The sequence below is a fragment of the Geotrypetes seraphini genome, chromosome 5 (genome assembly GCF_902459505.1).
Source record: "Geotrypetes seraphini chromosome 5, aGeoSer1.1, whole genome shotgun sequence".
In the NCBI taxonomy this organism is placed as follows: Eukaryota; Metazoa; Chordata; class Amphibia; order Gymnophiona; family Dermophiidae; genus Geotrypetes; species Geotrypetes seraphini.
Genome location: NC_047088.1, coordinates 80,399,476 through 80,426,463, shown reverse-complemented (window position 1 = coordinate 80,426,463; position 26,988 = coordinate 80,399,476). Strand labels below are relative to the sequence as shown.

Below are 26,988 nucleotides of genomic sequence, written 5' to 3'. Positions count from 1 at the left end.
GTTTTGCATATTCGATGTAGTCGCTTCTAACAGTCCTGTGAGTGAATGTATTCAGTATGTGCTTCAAGCTGACATACTTTTTTGTGCACATCCTATTTCCTTATGGCATTTTGGAGCTAAATTTGTTTTTTATGCTTGCATCAGAAAGCCACACACTGAGCTGTAGCAAATGGTTCTAATGCAAAGTTACTGCATTGGGCCCTTAGTAAGTAGGCAGGACTTATTTTAGGTGGCATGCCATTAGGGGATCCTAAGGCTGTCTGAATTTGTAGGAGCTATAGCCTGTTGGTGGGCTTGATCACCCTTTCCCAAATTTTCTTCCCTGGGCTCCATTATGTTTTAACACCAGCTTTGTAAGTAGGAAAGGAGATCTGGTAGCCTTTTTCTGCTTCTAAGTGTTTGTTGCTGTTTGAGATGACTTTTGTGTGGCATGATGTTCTTGGAGCTCACTTTGTATTTTTTTCAAATCTGAGTAGGGATACTGTGGCTTTAAATGATTTGCTCAGCTCTTTTATTGCAAGCTGTGGTCCAAGGGTCAAGTCATGTGACTGAGCAAATGACATCATGCAGAGTGCAAGCAAGCTGGGGCAGCCTGTGCTGTCGGCAGTACTCTGTAATGGAAAGGGGAGATGTGCAGCATATGCTGCTTTAAGGAACTTTTACCAGCTGGTGATCTGTGATGAGGTTGTGTGGTACTGAAGAGGAAACACAAGATAGCGGTCCTCAGATAGGAGAAAAGGAAATAAAAGGTAGAACTAAGGTAAGTAGATTGCAGGCTGGGAAGAGTGAATGAAAGTGGTATACTACTGAAGGCTAGGCCTACTAAACTAAAAGGAAGGAAAACATATGAATCAAAAGGAAGATAGACTTTGTGACTTTCTGCATATTCAATTCTGATTTGTTATGAAGAAAAGACACACTTTAATGGACAGTATGTACATAAGGAGAGAAGGAAGGAGGAAGTCTCTGTTCTAGAAAGACAACAGTTTTCCAGGAATCGTAAGGAAAAAAAATGATAACAATTCTCTGCAGGTTTGAATAGCAATATTAGCAGCCCCTTATCATACAGATAGGAGAGTAGTATAGTCTAGCAATGGGCTGCTGCCTTTTTTAGATTTCCCTTTATAAACAGATATGTTTCTTTTTGCTTCTGCACTGTCATTTGGATTACCTTTACTATTAGGAGATTGATATGAGGTTTGCGAGGAGTGGTGGAAGAGACAAGAAGCGTAGGATTTCTGGGTAGTGCTTGGATGCCCACTGTTCATCTTCTCAAGGATTTCTTGGATATACTCTGCCAGTTCTGAGAGTAAAGAGAAATGCACGTGAAAGCAAATAAAAGCACTGAATTACAGTATGAGCTTAGAATGGTAACAAAATTGCTGAATCCTGGACATTTATCTGTAGCTTTTGATATGTCTTAAAGACATATCAAAGGTACTATCTACAACTTATTTGACATTACTAATATGCACAAAATGACTGGGAGCGTACACACAGGATTCAAGGATTCCTGCTTAGTACTGTTAATGTAACACTGGTGGTTAATATAGAAACCCCACGATGTTATGAAAATTACTGCAATTTTAAATTCTCTTTATACCTTAATCTTACAGGTCCAAATGTCTTGCAAAAGATTATTCATCTAACTGGTTGATTTTTCATCAAACTGTTTTCCAGAATATTTTCATTGCCTAAGGCTCTCAGACTGGAAGAGGGTTATTATATTTGCTCTAATCTTCCTATACATTGCTTGCACTTCCCTGTCTTCTCAACAGCAGAAAACAACCTTTTAACTTTTTTATTATGCTGAGAAATCTCTTGGGAAAGTAAACTAATAAGGAGACAGTTATACATCTGAAAACTGTATTATTTGACAATACCTTATACCTTGTGACATTTCATTATAAATTGTTCGGCTGTGCAGTCTAGTGAAGAAGCAGTTTTGCATGGAATAAAAAATAAAAAAAAATACTCAAGATACAAAGATGTTTGTTTGTTAGGTCTTCTGACCAGTCAGCATTCACTCATGTGAAATTTGATTATTTTGCAGTTCAAAGCATTAATCTGTTAATGATTTGTTGGTCTGCAGATAGCCTGATCTAAGGTTTGCAGTTGAACTGCATAAGTTTCCTGAATGTCACATTGTACTGGCACTAGTGAACATAAATAGTTCCAGGCAAACAAGATGGACTGCTTAAGTTTATGCTTTTTTTTATTTTTTACTTTGTTGATATGATTGCTCTGCACTCCTTCAGGGTCCTGACCTATACTTCCTATTTGCATGCTTGTTACAGTTCTTTAGAATCCATTCACTCTTTCATTGCTGAACTGTTGCGGTATTAGTCATCAAATTATGCAGTAAGAGAGTGGATTTTTTTGCTGGGCTGTGGTGTATTATAAAGCATGATCCAAAAAACACCCTCCCAATTGCAGTTGCAAAATAAAGATAACAAAATAAAATAAAGATTTAGGAAAAGGGTACTTTTGCTGTGCTTTAGAAAGAGGTGTAAGTGATTAGTCATCTTTATGGTTGGTTGATTTAGTGCTTAATATACCGCTCTTAATACCATGTGCATAGAGCAATGTACATAATAAAATTATAAAACAGGTAGAAAGGAATGACCTAATTGTAAAGTACAGGAAGAACTCCAAAGAGTATTTAAAATTATTGTCTGATCTGAGAAACTCAGGAGAGAAAATGATGTCTTCATTAGGTAAGTTCAGGATTATTAAAATAACTGATTCCTCCCCAAACTTTTTCTTTTTCTTCAACAATCTTTAGCATATCTAAGCAGTTCTGTTTCTTTTTTTGAAGGTTTTGGAAGGCTTCATTTGGCAAGGAAAGAGATCTTAAGTATGGTTTAATGTAGTATTATATCTTAGAGAGGAAGAACAGATCTTCTAAATGATATCTGTACTATTGCCTTAGGGTTGCCTTAGGGTTGTTTATTTATGGTAGTCATCACATTCTTTTGTTTGTTTGTTTCTTTATATTTATTTAAATTTTTACATAATCCACATTCTTTTACTCACTGGATTAGAGTGAAGACCATCTTATTCCATTGTTAGCATTTGTGTTTGCAGTTCTGGAGGAGAAAGGTAAGGTTTAGGGAACATCTTTTTTTATTCCTGCTGTTATCAGTTTGGTGCAGAATTTTTAGAATTCTTAAAGTGTTTTGTTTCTCCCTCCATACGGGTGTGCAGTGGTTATTTTTCATGTTCAGTGTCATTTGTTTTATATCTTTAAAATAAAAACAACAAAATTGAGGAGTAGGGAAAATAAAAGAAACAAATGAAGAAAAGTGTCGGGCCTGGGCTCTTACCCACTGGAAAAAAGAAAACTTGCTTGCTGTTTATAATCAGGGATGCAATATAACTGCAATTAAGAATACAAATCTCTAACCTGCCTATACAGCTGTATCTTTCTGGTTGTCTTTGTTCACCTCAGCGCCACGTGAAGGGAGAGGGGATACTTCCATCCATTATTTAGTTCCCTTGCTTTATTATTTCACTAGCTTTAGCATTTGTCTTCTGTTCAGAGCAGATAGCTTAATGCACTTTTAACTGCACAGTCTTATCTAATGGGAAGTAACTGGCTTCTGGTAAGCAATAAAAAGCCCTGTCCTCTTCAAATGAAAACCTGAATCTTTCCTTTTGTTTTCTTTTTGAAGGATGTTTAAAGCTTTTGCCAGTTCTTGCCTTGGTGAACAACTGAAGGAAGAAACTAAGAAATGTATAGGGACCAGTTTTCAATATATCTTGCTTTGGTGGGCACCAGCTGACAAGTGCCAGCAGACTTTGCCCTCTTTTCTCAGGCAGAGAGGGGAGAAAATGCACCTACAGATTTAAAAATGTCTTTCTCTGCACATTACTCCACATCTAAGCTACGTCAAGAACACCTCTCTTCTAATATTATTAAAAACTAGTCTTTAAACATTAACGGGTGCTAGAATAGATGTGTGTGTCTTTATTTCTTTCTTTCTTTTTCTCTCTCTCCTCTTGGCCGCTTTCTGTCTCTCTCTTTCCTCGGCTGTCAACCATCACCCCTTGCCTGTTCCACCTGTCCAGCAGTAGGTCTTCTCCCTTCCTTTTACCTCCCCCTGTCCAGCAGCACTCCTTACCTGCTCCCCCTGTCCCTCTTCCCTGCTCCCCCTGTCCAGCAGCACTTCTTCCCTGCTCCCCCTGTCCAGCAGCACTTCTTCCCTGCTCCCCTGTTCCTCTTCCCTGCTCCCCTGTTCCTCTTCCCTGCTCCCCCTGCCCAGCAGCACTCCTTACCTGTGTCTCTCTTTCTCCTTAGTGTTTTGTTATTTTTTTCAATCTGTCTCTTTAGCCCCCTGTCCTTCTGTGAGTGTCTGTGTGTCTCTGTCCTTGTGCACTGTTGTTTTTGTTTGTTTGTTTTTTTAAATCTCTGTTTAGCTCCTGATCCCCTCTGTTTCCATGGCAACCCTGTTCGCGGATGTGAGGGCCGTTTTGTGGTGCCGGGTCTGGCGGCGCCATGTAGGTCGGAAGCGGAAGACGGGCCTCAGCGTTTTGTAGGGCCGGGTCTGTTTTGTAGTCAGCGTGTAGGGCCTCAGCGTTTTGTAGTCGCCGTGTAGGGCGGGAGGCGGGGCCTCAGCAGCGGTCGGGCGGCTCGCGCCGCCGGCCCCCAGGAGCTCGAGGCCGGCGGCGGACACTGGCTGACGTGGCATGGTGGAGGAGGAACAGAGGTCGGTGACGTAAAACCCGCGTATGCGCAATCGTGTTTCCGTGACGGATCAGGGAACATGATTTTTTTAGTGCGTATGCGCGTCCTACCATTTTATTATATTAGATACCATATTGGTTTTAATAAATGTCCTGTTATTAGAAACATGGGATTTTCTGAAGTTTAGAGTGGGCTATTAATGGAAGCACCATTTCTCTCCTCTGCCCCTCCTCCCACAATGACCACTGTTTCTCTCCTTAACCTTCCACCATCCCACCCCACAATGTCACGATCTCTTGCCTTACCTCTTCTCAAGATTATGGCTAGGCTGGTGTGGGGCATTGAACATCTTTGAATGCTCAAGGCCCTGTACCAGCCCAATGCCATAACCTTGGGAAGAAGTGGCAAGAAAGATCCAGTCTTCATGGGAGGGAGGGTGGGAGAAAATGCCACATATTCCAGGGGGACAATTGGAGGAATCTATATTTGGATTTGAGTAAATTTACAGGGTTTTTTGGTCCTGAAACCTTGGGTGGTGGTGGGTGCTATTATTAGAAGTATTGTATGTACATTGCAAGCCCCAGGAGTATATTTTAGCCATTCTGAGGACATTTTTCAGACAGGTTAATTTATGGTGTGCATTACTGCTTACATGGGCAAATGATTTTGAAAATTGTCCTTTTATTGTTCCTATGGTTTCTGCAGTTTGTAGCTCATGATACCTTTATTAGTTCAATAGTAGATTTATCCAATGATGATCTGCTGCTTAAGCTTTTGAGATGACTTGGGCCCATTTTTGATAAGTTTCTTAAAGACTGATTTGAGTATGTTGTAATAAAAAGGAGAGCAAGAGAAAGTTAAGTGCTTAGACTGAGATGGCTGACTTTAGTGAAATGTAGGGCTTTATTTTCAAAGCACTTAGACACAAATTATCATAGGTTACTTTGGTACTTTATGTGTCTAAGTGCTTTGAAAATGAACCCCTAAGTGACTTGACCCAGGTCAGTCAGTTCTGTAGGGACACTTCAGACCTTCATTACTTTTATAACCACCAAATTAAAGTGCATACCACTTACTTACTTACATTTACTGTGCGGAAGGTGTGTGCTATGTTTTATCTCAATCTCTTATTAGATTTTTCTTTTCGCTGGCATCTGGTTTCAGATGTTATAAATATAGTAATTGTATTGATTTTGGCTCTGAATTATTTTGGACAGCAGTAAAGGTTAAAGAAAATATAAAGTGATTTCTTTATACTTGATTAACTTAATTTGAATTTTTTTATACTACCTTTCTGTTGCACCAAATGTCATACATTTCTTGACTAACTTTTCCTTCATTAAGTCTGAAAAACCAGAACAAGCCAGAGGTGATATAGGCAGGCAGGACTCCCATTAATACCTCCCAGATAACAACCAATACAAATAAGTACACACCTAAACTTAGTATGATTTAACAAGATTAACCTGAGCCCTAACAAACCATAGTATCCATCTGATAAGTTAGCACATGCCCTCTAACTTTGTCCCAAACTAGAAGAATTCTGTATCATATGGAGCCAATCCTAGGTCTGCCATTCCAATCTCCCCCCCCAACCTGTTAACAATTACCATAGTTTTCGCTCCATAAGACGCACCCAAGATTTAGAGGAGGAAAACAAGAAAAAAAAGCATTCTGAACCAAATTCTCCCTACCAGGCTCTGCACCCTGTCCCCTCTCCCTGCCAGGCTCTGTGTACCCTGTCCCCGTCTAGTGGTCTAGTGGAAGGCTGGGGTAGGGTACAGGGCAGGCAGACAGGCAGATTTGGTTTTGCGCCATGACATGTAGAGATCTGTAGCTCTGACATTCTGGAAGTCTATGAGCAAAATGAAAACTACAACTCCATACAAGCAATGGGACAAAACCTGGTTTGGATGGCCCTGTTCGGTTGACCAATCCGCATGGGTGCCAGATAACTGAGTGTCTATTGTATTTGTATATTGAGTATATGATTTATTTTTATTTTTTAATACTGTTTTTGGAAATGAATGATGAAGAATTAGAAATAAAATATTGCTCCGGGACTAAGAGACTTTATATACATTACATTACATTACATTAGAGACTTCTATTCCACCTGTACCTTGCAGTTCTAAGCGGATTACAATTGAAGATGGCTGGGCATTTCCAGGAAGTTACAAATTTTAGGGAAAGATACATAGAGAGGCTAGGATAAGAGATAGGGTTAGATACATAGTGGAGGCTAAGATGGTAAATTTAAGGAAGGGGGGACATTTGAGGAAACTTGTAGGGAGGGAGGAGATTAGGGTTGGTTATATGGTGGAGTGTGCAGGAAGGGGGATGTTATGGAGGAGGGGGATAAGCGGACAGGATAGTTTCTTTGAATAACAGAGTTTTGATTTCTTTTCGAAAAGATTTAAAGTCGCATGTGGTTGTCAACAGAATAGAGATGGAGGGGTCTAGCTTCGCCACCTGTGTTGCTAGGAAGCCGTCATACATCTTCTTGCGTTGAATGCCCTTGAGTGGTAGGTAGGAGAATGGGATCTGTGTTCTCCTTAGTCTGGGTGTGAAGTTTTGGTTTAGGCGGTTGTTCAGGTAGGTGGGTGCAATTCCATTTATTGCCTTGAATAATAAACAGTAGAATTTGAATTGAATTCAGGCTCGTATTGGTAGCCAGTGTGAGTCTAGGAAGGCATTGGTGATATGGTCAAATTTTCCAAGTGAATAAATCAATCTAAGGGCTGTATTTTGGATGGTCTGTAGCTGCTTTATCAAGTTTAAGGGACATGGTAAGTAGAGGATGTTGCAATAGTCCACTAGACCTAGGACAAGGGATTGGACTATGATCCTGTAATGATCTTTGTCAAAGAATTTTCTGATTTTACACAGGTTGCGCATGGTGAAAAAAGCTTTTTGGGTGATTTTGTTGATTTGGACTTGCATTGTACAGCATCTGTCTATCGATACTCCAAGGATTTTTAGGGATGGCTGTATGGTGTATTTGGTGGTGTTTACCTCAAATTCTGTTATGGAAGGGGTTTTATCCTTTTCAAGTAGTAGAAATTTTGTTTTCTCCGAGTTCAGCTTCAGTTTATGGTCTAACATCCATTCTTCCACTGCTTCCAGTGTTATTTTTAGGTTGCCTAATGAGGTAGGGTCTTGGGTATCGAAGGGGAGGAGTATGGTTATGTCATCAGGATAATACAGTATACACCACAGAATAATCACAACCAATTTTTTTTAAATATCAGTTTAATGTAATGTAATGTAATTTATTTCTTATATACCGCTACATCCGTTAGGTTCTAAGCGGTTTACAGAAAATATACATTAAGATTAGAAATAAGAAAGGTACTTGAAAAATTCCCTTACTGTCCCGAAGGCTCACAATCTAACTAAAGTACCTGGAGGGTAATAGAGAAGTGAAAAGTAGAGTTAGAGGAAAAATAAAAATAAAATAAACATTTTAACAAGACAGCATTGATCTAAATACTTTGGAAGGTAGAAGAGAGGAGAGAAAGGAATAGAAGTTTAAATATTTTTGTGGAAGTTTAGTGAATAAATTAATGAAAGTTCATTATGAACTTCATTTCATATAAACAGAGCTAATTTGGGGCTGTTTTCCATAACTAGCTATTCTTGGTTCAGTGAATATTTTGAGCAATATGAAGAAATTCAAAACAGTTAACAGAGAAATAACAGTATGTTTAAACAATTCAAGGTTGTATCAAGTGCTGTGCAATTGTTTTGAAACAGTGGAAAGGTTTTTAGTTTTTTTTTTTATGTCGTGCGCAGAATTCTGTATAAGTGAGCTGCCTCTGAGTCCTGAGAACTCTTGCCGCGTCTATTAAAATTGGACGGTGACTTGAGCAGATCTTGGAGGCGGGTGATTCCTGCCTCATCCCCAGGCCTGACAGCAGTTCATTCACTCGCCCCCCAGGGCCAGCTCCTCACTCACCTCCCCGGAAGCTTGGCACTCCTCTTCCAAAACTGCTTGCTGTGATCAGTGGCCATATCATGTTGGAGGTCGAGTGTCCGGGCGGAGGCCCAGCCCGTCTACCCGGACCCCAGGGTCAAGAAGGCGGCTGCTGCTGCCTCAGGACACCCGCTCTCACGCTCCAGGGCAGCTATCTTAGATCCAAAGCATGCAGCGCTCTGCCATTGGCTGACAGAAGAGGTGACATAGGCGGAGCCAAAGGTGCCAACGCTGCAGAGTGAGCCTGCGAGGGTAAGGCTGGAGGCCTGGTAGGTTAGCGATGGGGGGGGGAGGCAGCTTCTTGTGACATTTTGGTGATGGAAGTACTTTCCTTCAGGAGCTGCAGGGTATCTTGTTTGTTGGCTTCGGTCTGAGCAAACTCGTGAGGGTTGCAAAGAGTCTCCCCTGCCAGCGCTGGACCAGGAGTACAAAAAGGGGGGATGTTTGTGGTATTCGCACCATAAGACGCACCCTTATTTCCACCCACTTTTGGGGGGAAAAAAGTGCATCTTATGGAGTGAAAAATACAGTACATTGTGTAAATCTTAATAACCTGGGTTTAGGTTTTCTGTTGTAACTATATGCAACAGTATGTAATATGTACAAATTCAACACAAGTGGACCGTGGGGGGAAGGACAGGACAGTGTAGGCAATGCCTCAGACTTGCTCTGACCCAGGAAACGTCAACCAGGAAACTAGAACACCCTTACAATTTGACAACTCTAGCATACTGGCACGATATGAATATCAGAATGGGATGGGCCAAGCAGGCCCTGGCTCTGCCTGCTCTCCTCATTCCTGCATCCAGGCTGTCCCTGGTCCTTGTCCCCTTCTGCACCTTGTTGTTTCTTTACCGTTTCACAGCTTCTGTTGCAGTTGCTCAGTCCTTTTTTTCCACTGACTGACCTTGTGCACCTCTCCTTTCTGTTCCTGACAGCATGCAGTGCAAATTCACCATCTACTGCTTGAACCATGTGGTGTTTTGTAGATATGGTGGTATGTGGCTCAAACAACAGATGCTCTGTGACATTCTGTTAGGAAGAAGGAGAGGACTGAGCCTGCCTGCTCTCCACAGGCTGGTTCCTGGTGTGGACCAAAGAAATAAAAGAAAAAAGATAACATACGATTTTAGAAAAACAAAAAAGGTAATTAGGGCTGACTCGACAGTGAACCAGTATACAATATACAGATCCTAGCTTACTAATTCCTTCTGCTTCACCTTCAAAAGGTGCTACTTATAGGACTAGCATTATCCCGTAAGCTCCTCTTTATCACCGGCCAGAAATAAAGAGGGGGAGAGGGTGATCTCTTCCCCCAAATCTGGGAAGTTACCATTGGACTCTCTTGTCCTGTCTTAACAATGCGAGTAAATCATAAAATATATTCCAGCAATAGTGTGAAGAGGAGGGGGCAGGGCTTGTTATATTAGATCAGGGTTAAGCAGCTCTGGTCCTGCCTTGCAAGTTTTTAGTTTATCCATAGGGAATAAACATGAGATGGTGTTAGCCTCCATTGTATGTGAATAATTATACATTGTGAATATCCTGAAAACTTGACCAGCTTGTGGCATATCCAGACTGGAGCTATCTGGTCTTGGGTGTGCATGTGCTGCACAGTCTGTGAGTAATGTTCCAAATAATGGCATGCTTCAGTATTCTTGAATAATGCCAGGCATACCAGATCTTAATTTCAACTGCATCACTGGCAGTAAAACTAGTAATACCTGTTAGTAGAAAGCCTGTTAATTATGTGTAGATAACTTTTGGCATGAAAAGTTTAAACAAACTGTATGTGAAAACCCATATTGTTCACCCTAATTTAGGGCCAGCTTCACTAACCTTCCTTTTCCCATCCGGTCCGTGGGCAATCCGTGGCTGGGCGCCCGATTCACAAAGTAGGCCGATCGGAGGCACGCCCCCCACTGACTACACAGATCGCTGGGGAGCGATCCTGATGCATGCACAGACCATCTTCTTTGCCTGTAGATGGTCTGCAGATGTGCTTGCTGTCTGTGAAGAAAACTTTGCTTTTTTATTTTTTGACTTTTTACTCACGAGCCTGTAGTTTTAACCCGCAGGCTTAAAGTGGGTTAAAACCATGGGCTCGCACTGCAGGGAAGGACGGCAAAGGCAGGAGAGTCTGGGCGACTGTTCCTCAGTAGTCGCTTCTTCTTGATCGGCTAGCCCATTAGTGTTCCTGAATTTTGTTTAGTGAATCAAGGTCAAGCTACTTTGCATGCTGCTTCCTCTCATTTGCACCCGGATCGGGTGCGGGAGGAAGGTTAGTGAGTTGGGTCGGGGTCACAAAGTGGTCGGGACACGATCGGTGTCAGTCTTTTTTCCAAGTCTTCTTGATCTGTCAACCTACAGTTGCTCTCCTACTATTGGATGGTACCTTGGAGAAAGTAGAGACAGACAAGCAAAGCATTGTTGTATTGAATATTCTGTGATTATAATTCAACTGCAAACAAAATGCAAAATAAATTATTATAATACTAGGACTAGAAGTTATGCGATGAAGCTACTAAAACAAACTGGAGAAAACATTTCTTCACACAATGTGTAATTAAACTTTGGAATTCATTGCTGGAGAATGTAGAGAAAGCAGTTAGCTTAGCAGGGTTTAAAAGAGGTTTTGCTAATTTACTAAAAGAAGTTCATAAGCCATTATTATTAAGATGGCTTGGGGAAATCCACTGCTTATTCCTAGGATAAGCAGCATAAAATCTTTTTTCTCCTTGGGATCTTGCCAGGTACTTGTGTCCTGAATTGACCACTGTTGGAAACAGGATACTGGGCTTGATGGACCTTTGGTCTGTCCCAGTATGGCAATGCTTGTTCCAGTGCAATAGATGAGACATTCTAGACAGATGGGTTATTTCCCCATAGCCGCATGCTGCTGCAGAAGGAATCCACTCTGGATTTTTCACTCTGCCTCTGATATACTTCACTGAGTTCTCTAGTCCCACCTACAATTTTTCCTTTTGAATGCATATTTTCTTATGGAACTGATTCATCCTAGAATAAACATTTTGCATTGGACATCCAGTGGACCTCAAAAAAGTGAAGGTGTTTTTAAGACTGAATTTGAATAAGAAAAGGAGCAAGTGTCACAAAGTCAGGAATTGACAGTGGGGGAGAAGGGCATAAAAATTGTGACTTGCCTGATTTGCAGAGTTCCTGATGAGGGTCGTAAGGAGAAAGGAGATAACCATGAGGAATAGCTGAGTGAATTCACTTGTACGTGACTAAGTGGAACTTTAAGATTATGCAAGTATGACTAGTGAGCAAGTGTGATTTGAAGAGGAGTTCTGTGGACATAGTGGATTGGTAGAAGATAAGTTGAGAAGCTGAATTTTGAATACATTTCAATGGAGAGAAATGATTCATTGTGAGAAACAAATTGCAGTCTATGTGAGAGGTGATTAGAGAATGGGCAAAGCTTTTCATGTGTTATTCAGAAGGAAAAGCACAGATTTTAGTGTTTATAGAGAAATTTTTAGATAAGGGGAGCAAGGAGCTGAAGATTGACCTTAAGGTTACTGGGAGAATAACACTATTATTCCATAAAATAAAGGAAGATGGTAAGTAGGCTTTAAGATAAAGATAAGCTTTTTAAGCTTTTTAAGATTCAGACATACATACTTTTACACCCAGTTTCAAACTGATTACATGAGATTGTGTCTGCTACTGTTTCTGTTCTCTCTAAATTTGCAGATTGTTTGAGGTCTACTTTAAAAAAAAACAACTAGCCTGAAATTTTGGATCCCATAAAATAGGTCTCACTTCTTTGATTCCTTTATGTTCTGCAGAGTTTTCTTTGTACAGTGGAAGAGAGATGAATGGCACAAGCAAGATGATGGATTTTTTGGAAGAACCAGCCCCTGGGGTTGGGACCTATGAAGATTTCAATACAATAGACTGGGTGCGGGAAAAATCAAGGGACCGGGACAGACACAGAGAGGTGAGTCTGGCTTCTTGGTACTTGAGCAAGTTAAAAATACAATGAAGTGTAACAAAATGAGCTCTCATGTATGGTTAATCAGATGGTTGGGTACAAAAGGGCATTATTCAGGAGACTGGCATCCAGAGTAGACAATAAGAACTTCTTAAGAAAAGAAGGTATTTTGTTTTGCTGTGGGTTTATTACTTCATGCATTGTGCTGTGCACTGCTCTTTTTGGTTTATCCAAATTATACTGTGGTTACATGATGTCCTCAGAGTTCAAAGGTTACTATAATATTTAGCTAAGAATTTTTAAATGTTATAAATAATATGCTATAAGTCACAGGCACAAGTTTCAATTTTTAGACTGTACCCTATCGGAGGTTTATTGAATAGAGCAGTTTTTTTTCTCCACAGTTCTGGGAAAAACATTTAAATGGAGTATAAGATATATAGGCCTATCAGCAGTGGTACATTGGTTAAAACACCTGCCTCACCCTCATTCTCCTGTGCTAACTTATCTCCCCGTTTCCCAGACTAATTTCACATGATCCATTACAAGAACTTCACTCCCTGATGTTTTTGCCTTGCTCTTGTTTCCCTGACCTCTATATAACTCAAATATTTTTGTTCTTTATTTTTCTGGGCAAAGATTATGAGCAAGAGTAAAGAATCGGCATGGGCTCTGCTCCACAGTGTGTGTGATGCATTTTCTGGCTGGCTGCTAATGCTCTGCATTGGGCTCATGGCAGGTGAGAATAATTCACATCTCAGCAATTTAAAGAGAAAAAGGTCTATGCCTTTTGTTTTATTAATCCCTACAAAAAAGCTAATCTCGAGCAGTGCCATTAGGGTGTTAGGCAGGCAAGAATGTTTGATCAGTGAAGTACAGGTAGTATTATTTTACATAAGCCTTTGGGGTTTGATCCCGCTCAATTGTCCTTGGCATTCCTGGTTTAGCCTTTTTATGCAACAGATTCTTTTTTTCCTATTTTGATTTTATTTTAAATTTTTATCATCCTTCGTAGGAATACCAGGGCAGTTTACATAAGACTAAGCACGGGCAAAGCTAACTCAGCCATAGGGAGCTGTGTATATGGGAGACCTGAGCTATTTAACTGTGGCTCCTGCTGTCTGATCCAGTCCTGTGTATTAAGCAGCAAGCTGTGAGATGTCTTTTTGAATTTCCAGCATTGTCCATCCTCTTTCCTGACTTCTCGCTGCTTAAATTGCTCCCTTGAGCACCATATGCCCATCTTTACAGTGAAAAAAAAATTACAGGCCCTGCTGCTATCCATTTGCAGTGCCTCAGCACCAGTCCCGCCTTTTCCTCTTGTATACATGATTCCTGTGGAAATCAGAAACCATGGATGAAGAGGTATGATCACCACTCTAATTGAGTATTTATTGGCTCATAGTTCATGCAAAACAGAAAAATGCTGCTTCTGCCCAGATTCTCCCTGGTGCCTTGGAAGATGAGGAGTGGGTTGGCAGTGGGAAGTCAAAGGGGAGAGACTCCCACATTGTGTTTCTTTTTGAAATATTTGGTTTTTTTTATATTTTTATTACTAGCTTTGTTTGTTTTAACTTTTTTATTGAATAAAATGTAACATCAATATCACATACAAAGAAAAATCATAGAACAATTATGATGTACTGTAACCCTTTAGTACTTGACTTTGATTAGCAGCGCCAAACACAATAATAACAAGTATAAAAAAAGAACAAAGTTCACATTCCCCCAGCAAAATAGAACAGTCATGGAGTGTATGTGAAGGAAAAATATTCATTTCCAAGCAATCTACCTGCATTTTGTTACTAGTTTTGTGATTTTAAAGTTATACTTTACCTGAGGTATTTTGTAATATAGAAAGGCAATTTTGCAGTAAAAGACAATGATGGCATACCGTATATACTCGAATATAAGTCGAGACCCCCTTTTCCCCCCAAAAAAGGAGGAAAAATGGTTGACTCGAATATAAGTTGGACGGCTTAATATTCAAGTGTCCTGCCCCCTTCCCTCCATCCTTTCCCTGTCAGGCACTGCACCCAGCATCCTTCCTTCCTTTCCCTGTCAGGCTCTGCACTCTCCCTCCCAGGCTCTGCCCTATGTCCCCCGCCCTCCTTGCCCTATCTTCATACCTCTGCCAATCCCAGGTGGAGGTGCAGCGGGCAGGAGCAAGTTTTCCAAACTCCTGGCCTGCTGCTAACCGGCTGCGCAAATCCAGTTTCTTCAGCTGAGTGGCACGAGTAGCAGTGCGATTTGGTGCTGGTTCTCGGCACTGAGCGGCTTTCTTACTGGCTCCCGAGAAGGGCCAGAACGTCTAGATAGGTCATTAAAAAAAAGAAAAAAAAGAGAGAGATAGACGTCTTGCAATTTTGTTAATGGCCGTTTTCCCAACCCAACATTTGAACTTCCTTGCAGAAATGTCCAAAGTCGGATTTAGACGTCCTATTGAAAATGTCCCTCCACATCTCAATAGTCCTGTTTCTTATATGCATGTTAAATAAGTTGTCCACACTGTTTCATAAGAATGTACAAGAATTTGTAATGTCTGTCATACTGGCAAGTTGTAAGCAGATCCCACTGTAGTTTCCCCGTGGCCGTGCTCAGATTATGACCCATTTGGTCCATTCTGGATTTTATTACCAAGAACCAGATGAATCTAATTGTATGAGGCAAGTATCCTGTTACAAATGTAGAGTATGTTGGATATGTTTTACGTATGAATAATAAGATTCTTTTGTTAAAGTGGGGGAAATGTTATGCTCGGAGTGACATGAAGATTTCAGAGCAATTGCTGCCTGTCCCTTTTTCCTCACACTTTCTCATTGGGTATAACTCTTTTGTTCAACTTTGTTGATTAGCACAGGACACTGTAACTGTCATCAAAATGCACTGATTGCATACAGTATACTGCTTATTTGAAGAGAAGAGCAAGATCAAATGAACAGTAATTGGCAGAGTTTTACAGGTTTGAATAATGAATCAACACCCTCTCAGCCTTCTAACAGCATTCCAACTATGATTTCAGGTTTACCTGTGCCAGTAGTCAAATTATGAGAGAGATTTATGGGACATTTTTAATTGAGAGTTTCCGTAACAGACCCTCAAAATCCATTTGAATGAAACCAGAATGTGGGGTTTCTCTGTGTCTAAGACAGATTGCTATTGTCTCCTCTGTGTAGAAATCGTCTCATTGATATCCTTGTTTAAACTGCAGTAAAACAGTAGTCCTCATAATTTCTGTATGTTCATAATGTGTTGTATTTCAATCTTATTCCATTCTGTACTTTTCACTGAGTATCAGACTAGTGGCTCCTTTTCTTCAGTCTCAAACTGATCAGCTGCGAAGTGACACCAACAGGCTCCAGATCTCACCACTCAGTTCTGTACTTGTCTTGATAGACATCAGACTGCATGCCTCCTTCATCACCATAGCTACATGTAGACGAATCCTCAGTGCTTCATAAGCTTTTTAAAACTAAAAAGGGCTGTGGTTCTGAACCTTGGTTTCATAGGTTTTTACTTATTTGTTCCAATAAAATTTTTAGCAGCTGAATTGTTATTGTGTATGCGCACGCTTCTTTATTTGTAAACCGCACAGAGCTGCGAGGTTGTAGCGGTATACAAGAGTACCGTTATGTTATAAAAGTGGCTTTTGAAAACTGCTCTGGCCCTTTCAGTGCGGGTCAGAGTGCACATGCTCTTTGACCATATGTATACTTTTTTCAGGTGGAGGGTGATGGACAGGGTTTAGAGGGTGGAGGGAATGTTTTGAATGGGAGTCCCAATTTTAAAGAAGTTAAGCAAATAAATGAAAAAGTACATCCATAAGACTCTGGCTTATACTTTGCAGAAGAAAACTATGTGGGCATGTCAGTCCCATAGTCATGAATCAATAGGCTCTTTTCAAAGGGTGAAGCTTCCTATTAAATAAGCAGCCTGGAAAACCTTCAGAATCTATTTTAAGCATGATACGGTGATAAGTTTCTTCTTCTAGTCACATAGGGAAGAGAGTGAATACATGGTTTATCAATAGGATAGTATCAGTTGGTTGGTCAGCTAGTGGGAGGCTATATGAAGTATGTGTGTGATGACTGCTGGTGTGTCTTTGAGTGGTATAGTGTGTATATTTGTGCCTGTGGGGTGTATAGCTGAATATACTAGATATGGAGATATGTATGTGTTTGGCTCTAAATCCCCTGCACTTACCTCCTCAACCTTTACACCCTTTCACTATTTCTCCACCCTTTTGTGAACTCTTTTGTCCCTTTGCTCTCACTTGGCTGACATTCCTGTTTTTCCTCCCTCACTTCTATCCTTCCTCGTCCTTGCACCCACACTGCATCTTCTTTTGCTTTCCTCTTATCGTGCAGTTTGCCTATTTCTTTGTTGCAGTCTCTGCTCCTCATCTGTTTTCTGATGCAAGGTGTTAAATCACCACTGAGACACTGATAATGTGATTGCTTGGGAGGGGGTGTTTCCCACTCTTTTTTGGCACCATGGGGGTTGTGTTTTCTATGGCACCAACTTTTAGTTCCATGTTTGTCTTTGGGTAGCAGGGCCTGAGTCCCCTGCTATGCCCACTCATTCCTATCTCCATCACCTCCTGCCTTTATCTACATACATAGGTCTGTTGTGAGAGAGCACAGACAGACTTATACATACAAATGAGTAGACAGATGAGCTCTCACCAGGAGATGCTATTGCAGAAGTTAAATGTGCTTAAAAAGCACTCAAATAATGCTTTTACACAACCTCAAAGGCTCATAATAACACAATATTCTTGCTCCAGCCAAATGCCCTTTACTTCTTTGATGACAATCAATTTTATAATAATAATCATGGTACTTTTTATTCCTTCCAACTGGAGGGAAGTTTTGTAGAAAATGGTAACTAGATACTGGTTAATACCATCTGTGAAGAAACATGGATGATATTTGTAGTGATGGGTATTAAGAGGACATTTGGGGTGAGAGGAACATAAATTCATTTAAACCAGTGGTCTCAAACTCGCGGCCTGGGGGCCACATGTGGCCCGCCAGGTACTATTTTGAGGCCCTCGGTATGTTTATCATAATCACAGAAGTAAAATAAAACAGTTTCTTGATCATATGTCTCTTTAGCTATAAATTACAATATTATTATTAAGACTTAGCCAAAAGGAAAGATTTATAAACTATAAAGAGTTTTACCTCATACAAAATTGTCATTTCTTTAATAAGACATTAACTCTTTTTTTCTGAGGCCCTCCAAGTACTGACAAATCCAAAATGTGGCCCTGCAAAGGGTTCGAGTTTGAGACCACTAATTTAAACCGTTCTTAACTCCTCTGGGAGAATGGTGTAGAAAACTGAATAAATAAATATAAAGATATGTCTGAGGTGGATAAGCTTTTGACTCAGGTATATTTGTGGCTGACATCTGCACTAGGGGCTGGATGCTCCTTGTACAGGAAAACAAGGGCACTATAGCGCTGCAACTGTACCTGTTGACATCCTCATCAAAGGCCTACAAAGTCAGGCCTATGATTTTTATCAAACAACAGCTGAAGAGCCTTGGAATAGCAGGCCAGTAGTTTTACATTTCAAAGTACCCTATTTTCGCTCCATAAGATGCACTTTTATGCACTTTTTCCACCCCCAAAAAGGGGGTGGAAATCAGGGTGTGTCTTATGGAGTGAATACCTCCCCCCCCCAGGTAGGCAACTCAGGCACACCCCCCAGTACCTTTTTTTAAAGTCCCCTTTCTACGCTCATGCCTGTCTCCCTCGCTGGATGGCTCTTCTTCAGTTTGGGGGCAGGCGCGTGCTGTTCACGTTCCTGCCTGGTCCGGCACCGCTCCCAGATTGGCTGCAGTCAGTTCTTACAACTCGTGAGATCTGACTGCAGCCAATCGGGGAGCGGCGCTGGACTAGGTAGGAATGAAATGCACATGCCTTCTGTGCCGCTCTGCCTGGCCCCGAACTGAAGAAGAGCCGTCTGGCGAGGGAGACAGGCAGGAGTGTGGAAAGGGGACTTTAAAAAAAGGTACTGGGGGCAGAGGGGTTGTACCTGTGCTGCCTATGGGGGGGGTTGTGCCTGTGCTGCCTTTTGGGGAGGTTGTGCCTGTGCTGCCTATGGGAGGGGCTATGCCTTTGCTGCCTATAGGGGGGGGGCTGTGCATGTGCTGCCTACAGGGGGTGCCTGTGCTGTCTATTGGGGAGTTGTGCCTGTGCTGCCTATGGAGGGGATGCCTCTGCTGTCTATTGAGGGGGATTGTGCCTGTGCTGCCTATAGGGGAAGTTGTGCCTGTGCTGCCTTTTGGGGGAGGTTGTGCCTGTGCTGCCTACAGGGGGTGCTTGTGCTGCCTATGGGGGGTTGTGCCTCTGTTGCCTATGGAGGAGATGTCTCTGCTGTCTATGGAGGGATTGTGCCTGTGCTACCTATAGGGGGTTTCTATGTTGTCTTGGGGGGTTGTGCCTATTCTGTCTAGGAGGGGGGGTTGTGCCTGTGCTGCCTATGGGTGGGTGCCTGCGCTGTCTACGGGGGAGGGGGGGGTGCCTACACTGCTTACAGATTTTTCACTCTATAAGACCCTATCTCGGCCTACCACTAGACCACCAAAGGAGGTACAGGTCAGGACAGTGGGAATATTTTTTTTCCTGGGTTTTCCTCCTCTACAGGTGGGTGCGTCTTATCGTCCAATGTGTCTTATAGAGCGAAAAATACGGTAAATATTTTTTTAAGAAAGAACAGCAGGCTTTGATCTTGATGAACTGGGTTCAATTCTCACTACAGCTTCTTGTGACCTTGGGCAAATCACTTAACCCTTCATTGCCACAGGTGCAAATACTTAGAGTGTGAGCTTACTAGGGTCAGAGAAAGTACCTTACTGAATATAATGTGTACAGTGCTGCTTATATCTAGTAGCACTATAGAAATGATTCTATAGAAATGAGGGTTACTCATGAAAACTGTACAATTAAATATGAGGACCCAATTAAATTGGAGGGAGGGATGTAAATATTGATAGTGATATTTGGGTAACTCTATTTTTCAATTATATATTATGTTTTAATATGTTATTATTATATGTAAAAACCTAACAATTTTGAAGATATATATGTTACCTGTATAGATATTAGTGTAATGTATATAATACATATTATTTCTTTCATTTGTATGATGCTCTTTAAGATTAAAAATCAATAAAGATTAAAAAAAAGAAAGAAATGATTCTTAGTATTAGTAGGAGCATCAAGATTAAAGGATCCCATGAGTCAATTCTGTCCTGTGAGCCATATTTTACCCAATAAGGATAAGGAAATTTTAAAAAAATTTGATACTGCGAGCCATGTTTTACCCACCTCACTATGAGATATGGTGCTAGATTTAAGAAGGCTTCATTCTACTAGAAATTAAACCCAAATGTTTTATATGATGATTTTAAAAAAAAATAATCTATTGTTCACCAAAGAACCTAGAAACTTTCCAGTTATAGTTAGAAAGTCTTTGACATGCAGAAGTGTGTGAGAAAAAAAGCAAAATTTTGAACACTACAAAAGGTGACCATATAAAATGTGTTAGATATTGAGTTGAAACAATGGTTATTAACAAAAGGGGGAAAAAAGAGCATCCCTAGAAAATATGTAAATGCAGTTCCTGTTCCTGTTGTGAAGGTTGCCTGCACGCAGGGATCTCTTGCCTTTGTTATCACTCTCTCCTATTTGCTTCTATTTCAAGAATTTCAGTCCTTACCGCAGACACTGAAACATTCACTATAGGTTTTTTGGGTTCTCCAGTGAGAGGTGTCACAGATAGATGCATTTGTAATTCTGTCCTAAACTGGATCCTTTTATCGCGTCCCTCCAGACCGGCACAGATGAATGGGTTTACGCATCTCTACCAGCAGGTGGCGACTGAGAACAAATGATTTCACCATTAAGGATAAGTGGGCTTTGCAGTCCCCCTGAAGTCAGTCTGTCTTAGTGTCCAGCAGGTAGAGGTGGTAAGTCTGTGCAGTCCCAGTCTGTGTTGGCCTGGTGTAAAAAAAAAGAAAAGGAAAATACAAAGGAGTTTGACTCAGTACTAATTGTTTTGTAGCTAGAAAGGATGGGGACCTGCGTGGGTCTCCTGTAGCCTCAGGAGTGCTACACTTGGGCGGCTAAGTCTCTCCCCCCCCCATTCCCCTACCACCCCAATTTTTAAAAGTACCTCAGCTTGCTCTTGGCCTTAGGAGCTGACTGCAGCTTTGAGAGCCTGTAAGGTCTGCCCGGTGTCTTTCTCATATAGGCAGCGGCTTCAGTGGTGGTCTTTCTGCTCCCAGTGGGGAGTCAAGGCCTCCGGCATCTGCAAGTATTGTGCAGCGCCTAAGCCAGCTGGCCGCTCTGACAAAGCAGTGGATTTGGCAAGGGCTGCTGCTCATGGCAGGGATTTCCCTAAGGTCACAGTTGCTGGAACTCCCAGGGATTCGCTTACCTCCAAGGGAACTAAAAGTACCAGGAATTCCCCTTCGCTGAAGGCGGGATAGCCAACATGGCGACGACTTCTCTCTTCGGCCTTGTTGGCAAGAATGACCACCGTTTTGGTTTCTGACTGGTGGTGTGCTACAAGCTCAGGACCCATCTCAGGGACAAGTGTCAGCTTCCTTGCCAGTTCTAGCACCTTCTCCCTCAGTGCTGGGGTCTTTAAAGGGGTTTTCCCCAGATTTCATTTTGACCCTCTAAAAGACATTCTGCATGCAGTCAACTGGGATCTCCTCTGGATTAATAATAATAATAACTTTATTTTTATATACTGCAATACCATGAATAGTTCAGAGCAGTTTACAGAAGAGGAGACTATATACAGACAGCGATAATACTAAAAACTTTTGAAATTACATTAGCATGTTGGGATTAATCGGTTTATCTGGGAGAGTTTTAGGAATGCATCAGGCAGAAGTGGAGTCGGAGAAATTTGTCAAAGAGATAAGTTTTGATTGACTTCCTGTAAGTTTGATAAGAAAGGTCTTTTGAAATAAAATTGGTTAAACATTTGTTCCATTTGCCTGCTTGGAATGAGTGTGTTCGATCAAGGAATCTCTTGTAGATACAGCCCTTCAAGGATGGAGAGGCGAACAAATAGGCACTACACGTACAGGTTATGCCTGGAAATTTGAAATGGTGAGAACCTTGAAATTTGAAATACTGGCACCTCCGAAGCACTGATACACTGAGACAAGATTATCATCCATGCAAGTGGTGTCCCCTCTGAGGCGTGCCTTGTCATCGAGGTCACCAACGCTTCAACACCTGACGCATCCTGAACCATTTGTACCAATGTCTACCACAGTATCGGTTCCATCCCTACAAGATCAGATTAGGGAATTGGTGCAGAGGGACTTAGTTGGCATGTTAGTCCCATGTAGTATAAGCATCTGCTATGGCTCTTCCAGTACCAGTCCAATCTGAGCAAAGCTCCAAACTACCATTGAGAGCTAGATCTTGGACTCCACATCATTGACATTCGAGGTCCAGAGGAGCTGCATTGTCAAAGAATCACACAGTTCCTTCTCATGATCCAAAAACAAATGAGTTTGTGGTAGGGACCTTAGTACAATCCAAATTGTACAATGGAAAAATAGTTTGTTCAACTATTCATACAACATGTAAATACTTGTGAACAAACTGCTTGTAGATTATATTTGTACCAAGACCTCAAATACCCAAGACACTACTTTAATTCATTTCGTGTCCTTACTGGGGTAGCATATTTATCATCAGTCTTTATTTATGCAAGTGGTGTGGGGAGAGCCACAGAAAAATTTGAAAAAAACCCATAAAATAAGAGTGAAGAGCAGCATACTAGTGAGGAAACATACAAGTGAGGAAACATACCAGTGAAACGGCTAGGTAGCCGTCGGGCTATAAGTCAAGTGCTCTTCTTAAATCTTTATATAGCACCACATAGATGCATTAAGGTATTGCCTGCATTAAGAACCATAAATAAAGATCAATGATGAATATACTACCCCAGTAAGGACACAAAATGAATTAAGTAGTGTCTTGAGTATTTGAGGTCTTGGTACAAATATAATCTACAAGCAGTTTGTTCACAAGTATTTACAGGTGTACCTTAGTACACCATTTCTTGGAATGTCCCTCACTGAAAAGGTTGTTGGTTAGAGTGATACTAAAGTACAGGGAATCATTGGCAGGTCCCTGGAATGGTCTTACAAGACCTTGACCTCGGCATGGAGGGGCCCCTAATGTCCCAGGGATTGGTTGAAACTTACAGGCATTTTGCATTGGTAGCCTTTGGACTTGCAAAAAAAAAAAAAAAAAGGGTCATACTACAACACTGAGTGGCAGAGATTAAACCTACCTTACAACACTGGTTGGCTCTAATGTCCCAAATGGCAGATTTGAAGAATATGGGGAATATGCCCTCTATAGTGTATTTAAACTGTTACCTTTTATATAAGCAGTGGCTTTTCTCTCAGGGCCTTTAGTTTAGATTGTGAGCCTATCTGGGACAGAGAGGGTAGTTTAGGTGAAACAATATTTTATTAAATAAACCAGAAAAAACAACAAGTACAACAGCTGGAGATACAGCAGTTCAAGATCGGGTGCCCCCGATCCCAAAATCCCCCTCCCCCCCAACCCCGCACTCCCCCATCCCTAACCTCACAACAAAAATGAAAACAGAGAGGGTAGTTTAATGTGCCTATTATATTATTACCTTTGTAAACTGCTTAATACTCATGTAAAAGCAGCATATCAAACTCAATAAATATCCGCCTTGAACTGCAAGGTAAAGGCAGAATAGAAATCACTAATGTAATGTAATAATATAATACTTTGCTGGCAATTTTCTTGTTATGTCATTCTATTGGTAGCCAAGTTATTGCTGTTCTATGCTTTGTAGTTTGGAATTGTGATTGTAAGGGTGTGTTATCTTCTGTATAACATTTTATATCACCCTGATTTCCTTAATAAAAACTAAAAAAATAAATAGGTCAGTTTAGGCTAATGAGTGATAGGGCAGTGTTCAAGAAACAGTTGAGCATAATTTTATTTTCTCTAGCATTTTCCTAAATTGAATTAGTTATTTTTGCCTGGAGGATAGATCTGATTGGCCATTAATCTGTTTAGGAAGATGTTGTTTGAGCTTAATTGTTTTCAGGATTTCTTGGCACAGTTGTCCTATATGTTTAGAGATATGTGAACATTTGTGTTCTGGTTTTATTCTTGTATTGATGATTTAAGTTATTACATAATGTATGTTGTTGATGTGTTCCACTTAGATTTTATGACAGGCAGATTAGAAGTAAAGGGGATGGGATATATCACTTTTTCTGTGTGGTTTACACAGTCAAAGCAGTTTACATATTTTGAGACAGGTACTTATTTTGTACCTGGGACAATGAAGGGTTAAGGAGCTGCAGTGGAAATTGAACTCACAACCTCAGGGTAACGTAGTAACATAATAAATGATAGCAGATAAACCAACAGTCACGCTCATTATACATAGTACGCTCATTATATATAGTAAATGATAGCAGATAAACCAACAGTCACGCTCATTATACATTCATGTTAAAATTGTCTTTTTAAAAAATATTTCTGGGCAATAGACCATAGAAGTGCGCCCGGAACTGTCTTTAGATTCCCACTGCTGAAGTTGCCATTGAAGCCCAATTCTGCCCATCCTGTCAGTGGAGCTTCTATCAAATCCTTCCCCAGCTCATCCTACACCAAATCACCATGTGTGGGACACAGACCGTGCAGGATTGCCCAGTATTGGCCTTAGTTTGTTTTATACTATTCATTTTCTAATTAGAGATCTTCTGTGTTCATCTCATGTTTTTTTTAATTCTGTCACTGTTTTCATCTCCACCACCTCTCTGGGCATTCCAGGCATCCACCACCCTCTAACCACTAGGCCACTCCTAATAAATGAAATAACTACAGTATATAGATAATTTTCTTCTTGTTACGTCCTATCCTATAAGATGATAGATTTTTCTTTGTAGAGAAAGCACTGATCTCAATGGAAGAGATAGCCAGGGCTACTTTTGCTGCTGCTACTACATGGATTTCCATGCATGCCTTTTTCTGAGTACTATAGACTAGGGAGGTAGTTATTGGATGTTGGAAGTACATCATGCAGTGAGCCAAGCTCAGGGTGGTTCTTGTAAAAGCTACAGTACACACTGGAATGCAAGTAAAATTGGACCAGAGTTTTGTCCCACTCTCAATTATCTTTCACCGCAGTTTGGGCTTTCCCGCCAATCTCTAATTTCAGGCTACTGTTTTGTTTCTCTTTTTTGTTTTGTAATGCCAGTTTCGTGATTTTGGTTTTCATCTGAGTGACTTAGTATTTTTCTCTTGAGTTTTGTTGCAGTCTGTACTATTGAGAAAGTAATTGGAAGTGGATGGGAAGACTGGAGCCTGAAAGCTTCGTTTTCACAGATGATCAGCTTGAGACTGGCAAAGGGAGGAGCCACTGGTCTTATCATCCAAGAGCAGCATCTTAGCCATAGACTGGTGTGAGAGTTAATAGAATGGGAACTGACAATAAGACAAAATTCCTATTCCTTTGGTTGAGACTCTTTGTTTACCTTTACACCAGGTTCAATAGCTGGCTTAATAGACATTTCTGCACACTGGATGACAGACCTGAAAGAGGGTGTATGTCTGGTAGGCTTCTGGTTTAACCAGGAACAGTGCTGTTGGAAGTCTGAAGGAATAAAGTTTGATAAACCAACTGAATGCCCAGAGTGGAAGAGTTGGTCGCAGCTGATAACAGGCCATGAAACAGAGGTAACGTACAACTGAAAATATGAAATTTTTCTGCAGGATTTTGAGAAAACATTCTTTTCCAGATGATAGGTTAGCCTGACAAGTCTCTGTATTGTAGTAACATAGTAGATGACGACAGATAAAGACCCGAATGGTCCATCCAATCTGCCCAACCTGATTCAATTAAATTTTTTTAAATTTTTTCTTCTTGGCAATACAGGTTGTGTTGCCACACAAAAGCTGTGACTGGATTATCAGCATATGAATGTTGTTAATAAGGGATAAATCAAGATAGAATAGAAGAAACACTGTAATCTATCCCAGCTATTCCCTTGAACTGAGATGTTACTTTGGAAGACAGGAGGGAGGGTTACTAAGTCATCAAAAAGGATTTTTCTAAACTGGGGCAATTTGGCACCTCTGCCGCTATCCTTTTCTTAATTCAGCAGCCCAAAGTGGATGTTGGGTGTTGTGAGCTGGTACTGCCAGAGGATTTCCATGTTCCATAGTCCTGACAGCTTTTTTGCATGATATATGTTGAGCTTTAGAGAGGAGGAACATTCCCTGTTTTTTACCCTAATAGGTTGCTGCAAAGCTTGGCCTATGCTGGGATGCAGAGAAGCAATGGTATTCTGAAAAGTGAAGTATCCTTTTTGCTGGATCTTGCATATACCCCATTCTCATACTTTCCCCTTTCCATATTGACTAATAGGGGAATGCTAGATATTCTAATTGTATAATGTGAATCAAAGAGAAGAGAACAGGCTTTAAATTAAGTCCTGGTTATATTGAGTAAAATGTAAAATAAAAGCCCAATAGCATGGGGTTTGTTGTGTGGTTCTTTTTCTAAAAGCATTAAATTAAAAGCCCTTAAAACTGTTGTACCTTTTAAAGGTACAATATACAACCCTGACCATAATTCACAAATGAAATAAAAAGGACTGATGGTAGGTCCACTGTTTGCTCAGGTTTTTTCAGGGTCATGTACAGGTATACCTCACATTGTTGTTGGGTACTTTTTTTTTTTTTTTTGCAAACTGCTTTTTTCTCTCTGCTGAGCTGTTTGTACCATAGTGTTTGCTCTTATTGTTATTGCCAGGACAGGGAGCTAAACATACCTCAGTGATGGAAGCCATGAGTAAGGAGACCTTGATTGTTTACAAAAGGAGGTCTGAATGGCCATCAGTACTAAATAATAAGTCACCTTTTTATAATTTAAAGATCTCATCACACACACCTACCCATTGGTCTTTTCTCACTACTGCTGTGGTAGCATTGAAAATAAGTCTGTACTTTGGGTTTTGTAGCTGAAAGCAGGTCTTTTTTTTTTCCAGGATGCTCTTTCATATGTCCTCAATTACTTCATTTATGTGCTCTGGGCCTTGCTGTTTGCTTTCGTGGCTGTGTTATTAGTAAGGGTATTTGCTCCTTATGCTTGTGGGTCTGGAATTCCAGAGGTGAGTCTTCACTCAGTATCGGTACATTATTTGTTTCATAAATAGGGACTTACTTTTGTATTAATCTTTTATTGGGAGATCCTGGGGCCAAGGGAGTCTTTAACTATCAAAAAAGAATTAAGACCTGTATTTTTTTTTATAGGTTATTTACTG

General features: G+C 40.8%; 1 protein-coding gene across 5 annotated transcripts in view; it reads left to right on the top strand.

The window, feature by feature from the left end:
- CLCN5 (chloride voltage-gated channel 5) overlaps positions 1-26,988 on the top strand; it is a 92,279-nt gene that overhangs the window by 39,969 nt on the left and 25,322 nt on the right. For 4 of the 5 annotated variants that reach the window (XM_033945442.1, XM_033945441.1, XM_033945445.1 and 1 more), the window contains 4 exons: positions 12,476-12,627; positions 13,261-13,360; positions 25,209-25,399; positions 26,713-26,835. In XM_033945442.1, coding sequence (XP_033801333.1) covers positions 12,476-12,627; positions 13,261-13,360; positions 25,209-25,399; positions 26,713-26,835 — 566 coding nt within the window. Of the gene's footprint in view, positions 1-604; positions 761-12,475; positions 12,628-13,260; positions 13,361-25,208; positions 25,400-26,712; positions 26,836-26,988 lie in introns of those variants that run through there. The other variant, XM_033945443.1, reaches the window with a different exon arrangement.